The 9,624-nt window shown below is 50.8% G+C and overlaps 1 protein-coding gene across 1 annotated transcript; it reads right to left on the bottom strand.

Annotated features, from left to right (window-relative positions):
• Positions 1 to 1,143: 1,143 nt before the first annotated feature.
• LOC100905042 (TBC1 domain family member 19) lies at positions 1,144 to 8,539 on the bottom strand. Its single transcript, XM_029111147.1, has 12 exons — positions 8,480 to 8,539; positions 8,042 to 8,123; positions 7,870 to 7,949; positions 7,712 to 7,786; positions 7,092 to 7,155; positions 5,173 to 5,233; positions 4,874 to 5,084; positions 2,696 to 2,770; positions 2,197 to 2,362; positions 1,881 to 2,076; positions 1,575 to 1,761; positions 1,144 to 1,396 (listed from the first exon to the last, which is right to left on the bottom strand). The coding sequence occupies exons 1-12, from the start codon at positions 8,537 to 8,539 to the stop codon at positions 1,283 to 1,285; spliced, it is 1,371 nt and encodes a 456-aa protein (XP_028966980.1). The 3' UTR covers positions 1,144 to 1,282.
• Positions 8,540 to 9,624: the final 1,085 nt, after the last annotated feature.

Genomic DNA, 9,624 nt, shown 5'->3' with positions numbered 1-9,624 from the left:
AGTGGGTTGGGTTGATAATCTGGGTCGCCTAACACGGGAGTTTACGGATTTTGCCGAAGCTATTGCGCGTTGCTTTTGCCGTCGGAGACTTGCTTGTTTTGGCCGCATCCTTCCGTCGATGGTGTTGGCGCAAGCGACGGAAAGCGCGACAATCAGTCCGATCAGAATAAGGGGACGAATCCACAAAAGATGCTCCAACGTTTTACATGAGAAACTTGTCTGGAGACATCGTTTTTCGAGGATTCTACATTGTTGGAACCGGACGAGCAATAGCTTTTCGTACAGTCACTTTCGTGATGTGCCGTGGTATGAGCTCGCTCCCAGATTGGAAGGTCGTAGATAGACGAAATTGTCGCGCAAGCCGCGAACCCGTATGAGAATGACGTTGATATTCTTTGGATTGATATAGCAATGTTCTATTGATGAAGCAGCATCTCATGATAGACCAACGTTCCGCTCGGATTAGGAACGTTCCGATTACCATGCGGTAGACTCGAGGACATCGTTTTCAGACATACTTCTACTTATTCAGCCGATCGAAGAATTTCGCCTTGGGGTAGCTTCGGAATTGAAGAGTTAGATGGAACATCTAGAGAACCTCGCCTCAATAATAATCAAGGAGACCAACTGCATTTCTCCCGTTTCCCCTCTTTCTACCCCCGTATATGGAATTCTTCATATAAAATCCCAGGCTAGAATTCACCATTATTTATCAGATTCCGAGCTTAATCGAGGGGTATGCAGAAAAACCAAAATCATAGAGCATTTATATATAGCGCTTCGCAATAGGATCTCGTTCAGAGTGGAATCCCGGAAATTCGTCTTTCGATACAGGAATTAGGTTGCCGCCTGGGTAAATGAGGATCGAAAATGGGATGTTAGACCGCGAATCGCGACATCTCATGGACTTATGACTATTTGGATGACGAGGTGCATAGAACAGGTCACTCAATCCTGGGTAAAGACGTTTTCACGACAAAAATAGCTTGTCTCGACAAAACCTTCGAGAAGTTATTTTCTTTATCTCGACAAGTCCCTATCATGGGAAAACAGAATCTGCAGGCTCGAGTCCCGGAGAAAGCCTCAGTCAGGTGGAGGGAAAATCGATAATCCAACTTACGGAACAAAAGGCCTCCAGTGAGCTAGTTCGAAATTCTCGTCCAGAGTGCACGCGCCATTCTCAATCCAATCGATTGAGAGCGGCTCAACTTTATTCGACATATAAGTACTCGGGTTTGACACGGAAATTAAAGGCCTCGAAGAGTCTTGGCACGCGAAGTCATCAAGAAGAGTCAAGAAAACGTGAATTCATCGTGCTGCCCAGCATTTCCAACTGGCCCAAGACGAATTTCAGCGTAGGTATCACCTGGACGTCACGGAGGTTCTGCAGCAGTTCCTGTGAATGGATTGAATCCGGTTACCCTCTCCAGCACACACCTAGAGAAGACGGGGCGCCGCACATCGATTCAACGCATTATTAGGTTCCGCTCCTTCCAGAGGAGCAAGTCGAAGTGAATCCTAAATTTCTTCGGCAGGCCTCCTCCCCACTGTCTTCCCATCGATGCAAGATTTACCCTCAATTTCGGTCTGTTGTCGCAAGCCTCTAGGGCTTTCTGCCTGGTGAGAACGACTCCGACTGCAAGCAGTGCGAGAACCAGAGTAGAATCGAAACCGATCATTGTGTCCCACAGAATAAGGACTTGATCGGCTGCCAATGGTCCAGCGAAGGCACTGAGGAGAATGTCCAGAATTTCTTCTTCTCTGCAAGAAGCAGGCGGTGAGGTTCGCTTCCCTTGCGTTCAGTATCCGGAGCCCGACGCAGGACCACGAATCACATGGGCGAGGGGGCTGGTCTCCTCGGAGCTTCAGTTCTTACTTACACAGTGATCGGCAGTAAATGCTCGAAAAGTTTCGGTTTCAAGAGTGATATGATCGAGTTGAAAACATGAAAAAGATTCACGATCCCGTTGCGATTTGAGGTCAGACGCGTTAGGTAGGCAAAGTATCTCTTGGCGAGTGTGCTGAATATGTGGAAAGCGTCAGGCATCGAAGATGTAACGAAACATACGGGAGCCACTGGAAATAAACGGCGGGGGATTTATGGATTCGCAGCTATACATAGATTCAAGCGCTCAGAGATGAACACATCATTTTGAAGTCGGATGTCTCCGAGGGGGATGCGACATGTTCACGCACCGAGGGCCGAAGGGGCTGCTAGGATGACATTCGGGACAATCATCGAGGACGAGAACGTTGTGAGGTCTTCCGAGAGAGTTTCCCGTTGGAACGCCAGAAGGATTTGGAAGACCTGTTCTTCAAAAACGAAGAACTGATCGTCGTTCGACGCTCTGGTGCGGATGTCCTGGAAAGACGAATATTCGTGAGCTGACTATACGAACGTTTATATTAGCCTGACTCGCTTCATCCGATCCACTCCTACTGTCCTGATGTCGAACAGAACGAATCACGTCTGTGGACAACGGAATCGCAATCATTGAGGTCACTTGACCTGTATAGGCAGAATAATGATTGTCAGATTTAGGGATTGTGGTAGCGGGCATATGGAGCCGACTCGTGTTAGTGCAGTCACATCAAGCCATTAAGCATAGATGGATAAAAGGCTAAAGGAACGATTCATCAAGTTATTCGGCTGCAGCAGTCCCGATGAATGCACTTCGATTCGAGTCCGACTCACCTTGAAGAGGAATTTGTCGATAAGACAGTCATAATCCAGGACAAGCCTCCTCACGTACTCGTAACGAACCTCGTTCTGGAAGGAATTTCAAAAATCGGATTTCTCGCCATTATCTTTCTTTTATGCTCCGCCCATCGTTGCGCTCCGAATTTATCAATTCAAACGTCTGCGCTGACAGCCGAGTCCATTCATCTAGGCTCGGGTCGAGCCATTCAAGGCCATCAAGGGGCGCGGGCTCGGAAAGAGTCCAACCCAATTTCCATCAATGGCTCAGCTCGACTCGGAATGTCAGGATCGTGACTCGCAGGGCGTCTAGGATATACCGCGGGGCACCGAATGTGCCTGCCGCACGTGATTCTGATGGTGACACGCCAACCGTAAGGATGGCCCTCGATGGCGGGAAGGTACTGCGATGTTATCCTCTATGCGCGGGCGAGTTTTCGGGAACAGAAGTTCATCGCCATTGGAGTTCGGCCTGTCCCTGCACCTGTCGAAGTCGCCGATGCAGTTTCTTTGAGATTGAGGCTCTTCCGGAGGTCGAAAATAGATATATCGTGAATCAAGAGTCACGATTCATCACTGACGACGGAATATGGTTATATTCTCTATACGACTCGATGTGTCCCCTTGAGTTCATGGATGAGCTCGGATTTCGATCTCCCGATACGGGTAAGGCCATCGGAAACTGTCGTTACGAATGAAATGACTGGGTAGAATTTACGTGTGTATATACCCAGACAGTGCAAATACATATACCGTCAAGTCCCCGATTCTAGACTGGGCTTCCGTATCGTCTGACAGCCGCTCGGGGAGGAGCGAAGAGGGGTTCTTATACCCCAGCTTCGGCTTTGCGAAGCCGAAAATTAAGAAAATGGGTTGGAGCATCGATTACGTGAATGGATCCTTGCAAAGGCATCCTCGCAGTCGTTGAGAATGTCGTTGACCGAATTATGAGCGACTGATGTGGAATCGCGAGACGTCACCGAGCGCACTGAAGTCTGCAGCATTCGTCGGGCGGGGAGCTTCAGATTCAAAACTCACTCTCCGTACCGTCTGCGCTTCACATATTCTGATTTCGGAAGGCTTGTATGGGAAAAGGGGCTCGCATTGGAGAGGGCTTTCATACCTATATTCAAACCGTCGCCGGGTTGGGGACTAGTGTTGGAGCGGGGCTTCTGGCAGGTAGTGGGCTCCAATGGGGAATTTCACGGTATATGAGAGTTCAGAATCGACGATAGCATGGACATTTCTCCCAACGTTTGAGCACAATCTGCTGAGAGCCCGGTTCCGTCAGATGAATGATCGGCGTGCAGGCAGAGACAACGCGATCCGCGTATGCAGGACCGACTCACTAATCGAATCAATGCGTCTCGTGCTCGTTCGGGGCAAGCTAGCACGGGGTCAAGCGAACGGCTGAGGTTTTCACGGAAACAGCAGTCGGCATGATGACCTTGAGAGAGCCGGCATGGCGTACACGAGCGTTCCGGGCGTGTCCGAAGGAGTGAGCGTACCCCTAATCTCATCTGTCTCGTCTGCCCGTCCGCGGCTGGGTGAACTTGATCTCTCTCTCCCTCTCTTTCAATAGAATACAGAGTGATCTAAAAAGTACGTGGAGCTTATATCCTGCCACAGAGGGCATTCTCTGACCATGAATCGCGACAGTGCAGCTGATCCAGAAACTAGTGTCAAATTGATGTTCAGCTTCGAGCGAGTAGCCTTTCATCAGCATGGGGCGGTGTCGGGGCGTGGCATTTAAACAACTTTGGCATTTCACGGAGCAGAACCATGTCATTTGGAGAAAAAGAGCCGGACAGTTTCGCTCCAGCACTAAGTGGAAGCCAAATCGATCGGACGGCCAATCCATGTCAATCGTTCATGGTTTCGAAAATAGCCGGGTCCCTCTCACGCAACTTGCGGGGAAGGTCTCTCGAAATGCGCTCAAGTGCGACCTTGGTAGCACCGGGCCTTACGCAAGGGTGTTCCGTCATGGATACGTTTCAAGGTCGGCCGAGCCTAATCAGATGCCCTTAGCTCATGCTCTTACGGCGAACAAACGATTGATGGCTTTGATGGGAATGAAAGAGAACTACGAGAGATCCCATCATGCATCATGTGAGACTTTCGGGACTCGAAAGCGCAACGAACAACTTGTCCCTCCAAGGGAGAGGCCAGACTTACGTCAGCTGCGCTCGAGAGTCCGAGAACGAGGCCCCATAGCCTAAGTCTGTTCTCGTTGCTGCATCCTCTGGTCTGCAGGAGATTCCGCACACGATCGTAACTGCAGCTCGCTAAGACATGTCCTTCGTCTTCGTCTAGGATTGTGGCAGTCAGAAGCGGTCTGAATTGGTCCAGGAGTTCATTCACATCCAGAGCTTTCTGTTGATTTTGCCTGCGGAAGAAATTAGGCGGATTCCCTCCATGTACATCCACGCAGGATTCTAGAATAAGGAGACAAACTTATCGGGAAAGAGACTCACAGGGGTTTGATCAGCGGTCGTAGCTCTTCAGCCGAAATGAAGTGTCCGATGGAGTTTATATCTGTAATGGAGTTTTCACAGTCGTAGGAGCGAGCGCTGGATCCAGTATTCATGCCATGTTGCGGTCAACGAGAGGGCGCGTCAGTGAATCCTCATTTTCGTTGAGCTCTCGTATGTTACAAGTTATCGGAATTCTGAAACGATGGCCACGATTCCGGGAAACGTGAGGTGACTCTCGATTCGCGCTGAACTATTGGTCTCGAGCTGACAGGGAATCGGGAAACGAGTGGCTTGTTGAATTACGCCGAACATACGCCGGGTCCGACGGGCGGTCATCAGCTGGAGAATTTCGGAAGAGTTTTGGAATTGCGCTCCGGTGCGCATGAGAGCGCTGACGCTTACTTAGCGTCAAGGCGAATGCAAATTTTCTCCGTGAGTCGACTCAGAATAGTGGTCTCCGCGACGCTCTGTCATATCAAGTCTAATTTTACGAGGACCGAAGCGACGACGTATATTAAACTTCACTCGCGCTCTCCGACGCAGTGCGTACGCACAGGAAGGTCGATCATGGACCATACAACGGAAATTCTCCGCCAGCCTTCAAACGCAGCCTGTATCGCCTTGTGGTCATTTCCGACCGTACTCCACGGCACATTTACCAGACCGTATCGGTACGATGTGGTCAACGTAATTGCTGTACCGACTATCGTGCTGGACGACGCCAGAGCCAAGTTGGTCGTTCAACTCAACATTTCACGTTTTTGTCTCTATCCAACTACGGTCGCGAAGTTTCGAAAGGAGCCCTATCGGAGTCGTATGGAACTCGCCGTCGGGAATCCAGCGATCACTCCATTATAACAACACTCGCTGCGGCGAAATGAAAAGTTTTCGAGCGAGACCATGCACGTATCGACGTGATCATGAGGCTGTTTAGCGCAATAAGCCCCCACATGACCTTGAATCGTGCCACCGAAGCCGTACGTTAAGCAATCGATAAACTTCGTGATTGCGGAGAGCCGTCTCGATTGACACAGTCGCGTTAATTACCCATTGGTGAGCGAAATTCGTCTTTCTGCTGAGGCCAATAAGCCACTCGTCGGGGACGGAGGCAACCCGTGGTCTCAGTCAGTCAAAAGACCTTTCGGTAAGACTCGCGACTGGAGAACCGTTGAAGTGTTCGGCCGCAAATGTTTCCGGGAACCCTTCCGAGTGAGTTCATCGAGGTCTATGGCGGCCGTGGACGTCGCGGAACACTCAAGAGAGACACGTATTGCGAAATCGTATTTCGAGAAGTCCTCCCATTCCATCAGATGACACCTGTACTCGATACGATTGTGGAGCCCTGAATCGACATTATCTTGCCTCTTCCCTAACGGCATATTGTTCTGTGATGAGAACTTCATGTCACGTGCGGCCGGCGCGATACCCGGCGAAATGCTGCGATACGTCCGCCTGAGGGGCTGATTTCGGACATGACGCTCTGAAACGAGCTTGTCACTGACCGAGGCTCATGGGGAGACCATTACAAACGAGCTACCAGCCGCGGATAGGTATGGAATGGGGAGTCACAGTAGGACATGACTAGCGGAGCTGTCGGACCGAACGGACTCCAGAGATCGACCTACCCTTCCGGGCTACATGAATCAGATCGTTCAAGAACATTCGGGGTACACGAAAAGCCCGGAGATGAAGCAGCCCGGACCATGTGATGATCGTTATCCGAACCGAGTATTCGCTCGAGTTGCCCAGGAGCACATGCCTCGTTATTGCGAAAATATCCATCGCAGATTAGTCCGGTCAGGAACACGGGAACGAGACTCCACGAAATCAGGAATACTCTCGGAGTAGCGAGTTATTCGGTTCCTGAGCGTATACGCGGACAGAAGTCCTTCGAGAGATACAGTCGGAGAATGACTCACCAAATTCGCAATGCTTATCCCACAAGGCGCTGATACTGTATTTTTCCACCGAGGTACTCTCCCTCTGCAATTGACAAAAAGTACAGAAGAGAAGTTATCGAGCCCACGGTCTAAAAGCGGCGTAGTCCGCGGTGTTTTGGAATTCGTGCCGGAGATCCGATACAGGAACATCCCAGGGCAGGTCGGCGCCTCATGTCCCGACCTGCCGAGCCCCGCTCCCGTCATGGACCCCTTCGACGATTTCGATAATTTGATCCGCATCCGCATGCCGAGGACACGACGCACGAACTCAAATTTGGCTTTCGAGGAAAACAAGCGATGCGGCTTCCAAGCACGAAGCTGCCGAGCGCGATTCGCCGATCGGGAGGTTCCGTGACGACAATCCGGGAACAGGAGGAATTATGAAACGATTTTCTGCGCTCGAGTGGTCAAGCGAAGCTCCGTTACGTGAAGAGCTCGCCGCGTAGTATGGGGGTCATCAACTTGAACAGCGGAGCCATTACAAGTCCTCGACCGGCGATTCATGAAATTTCCAGCGTTGCCGTCATCTCAGGAGCGCATCCGCATCCGGTGTGGGCTGTAGGCCGAGGATTGAGGATCTACGAAGGATATCGACTTACCGGTTTTGTGGTGGGATATCCCGAAACATCACTCAAACCCTGTAGGCGCTCCTTGATAGTTTCCTCCCACTTGGCCTGTGCCGGAGAACAAAAAATTGTTTCAAAATGTTATCCTTGTGGACATCGGATGCTGGCAAGGGAATCGAAGCGAGACTCGCCTGGGCTTCCCTGTAGATTGGGCACTCGTCTTTCTGGATCTTGGTGTGAACCGTTTCATTATTAAGACGTTCCTTGTATCCTAGGGGAGACAAAAGCGGATAATTATCCACTGCGAATAGACATCTCCGCGTCGCTAGATGATTGCCCTTATTCGAGGGGCTCGATACCAACTCATTCGCTCAATGTGTCGTTGGAAAAGCTGTTGGAGATAGTCGTGGTTGAGGTTCTCGGTTGGAGTTGTATTGAGCATGTTCTGCAAAAGAAAAAATCGAGTTGAGCACCTGACACGCAAGCCAAAAGCCCGTGCTGATGCTAGGAGTCCGAATCGGAACGGACTGAGACTTCTAAGCTTCCGTAAGATCTTTCTGCGATAGTTGAGAACTTGGGGGTCTCTTCGGTTATGGCATCAGATTTCCGGAATCGGGATCAATACCGACTCGAAGCTCGGCGGACGTCACTTTGAGACCCCGTCATACGTTTCTGGGAGATAGGATGAATCTACCGAACAAGTTCGCCCCGCGCTAAAGAGTGTCGCCGAGATAGCACCGAATCGGCAGGCTAGACTATTCCTGTCCAAAGTCTTCCGGGAGACCTCTGAGCTTCACTCACATGGATCTCCATGAGGCACTCATGGTGAGTTTGAGAATCGCGTAACATGGTCGGTAACATCGTGGCAACAATACTGTCGAGGGCCGCGTGAACCACGATCCGTATCGTCCCGAACAGTGAGGTCTCGTGCGTGTTCGACTCGACCTGCGAACCTTACCTCGTTGTTTACCCCAGGAGTGGCGAGGGTTGCCTCCTGAGAGAGAGTTCTAGGTCGGGTATTCCGAGCACATCCAGAGGGACACCGGTGGCGCTCTCTGGTGTCTAGCGGAGAGAAGATACGGGCGCGCCGGGTCCGGTGCTAGAGTTCGTCGACCCAGGAGTCGCATGCAATTTCGTCACATCGCAAAGATATTCGCGAATAGAGCTGATCAGTCAAATGAGATCAGAGCCCAGTCGACTCCCCTAACAGCTCAGCTCGTTCCCTTTATTGAGAGGCACGGCTGGATATCATTTGAAGTCCAAGTCATTTTCCCTTGATTTTTCCCGGGCCCGAAGAAGCGCGAAAAACTCTGCGTCCAGGAGCACTAATACAGCATGCTGTGGTGATTCTAAGCCTTATAAGTATAAGCGGTATAAGAGATAGACCTATAAGAGATAGATCGAGATTTGCGGGTCTTCATGGAAATAATTCAGGGCGCCTCCCACGAAGGAATTTCGACGTCACATCGAACCTCGGGCCCTGTCAGAGAGCCAGGTCCTGCGTCACGCAAAAAAACGAAAAACCGAAGATTCCAGGTGCTTGGAGGATTCCTCGAATCCTGGAACCTCTCGTTTTGCTCTGCCCGCGTACTGCACACCTTCCTGTCTCCACAGGGTAGAGCGAAGACCGACATCTTCGCCTTTAGCGAGGAGTCCTATTTTCAAGGCTAGAAGAAGGTCTACCGGAAAGGTCCACCAATTTACACATGTCGCACCACGCACCGTGTGCGGCTTGCGGTACTGGGGGAACTGCTTATTAGTTATTAGCACTGATCTCGGAAGGCAAGGAACCATCTTTCACGCTAGGTTCTACTTGGGTAAGTCTGATGACGCGAATCTGCAGACGACTCGAGCTTATTGAAGATGGTATGGCCAGCCTCCCGGCACACTAACTCTGACGACTACTCTCGTCTAGCTCCCACACATGAATTATACTTCCCTCGTTC

The sequence above is a fragment of the Galendromus occidentalis genome, unplaced genomic scaffold (assembly GCF_000255335.2).
Source record: "Galendromus occidentalis unplaced genomic scaffold, Mocc_1.1 scf7180000077360, whole genome shotgun sequence".
Classification (NCBI taxonomy): domain Eukaryota; kingdom Metazoa; phylum Arthropoda; class Arachnida; order Mesostigmata; family Phytoseiidae; genus Galendromus; species Galendromus occidentalis.
Note: the sequence above shows the minus strand (reverse complement) of the source record. Positions and strands in the feature narration are given on the sequence as shown.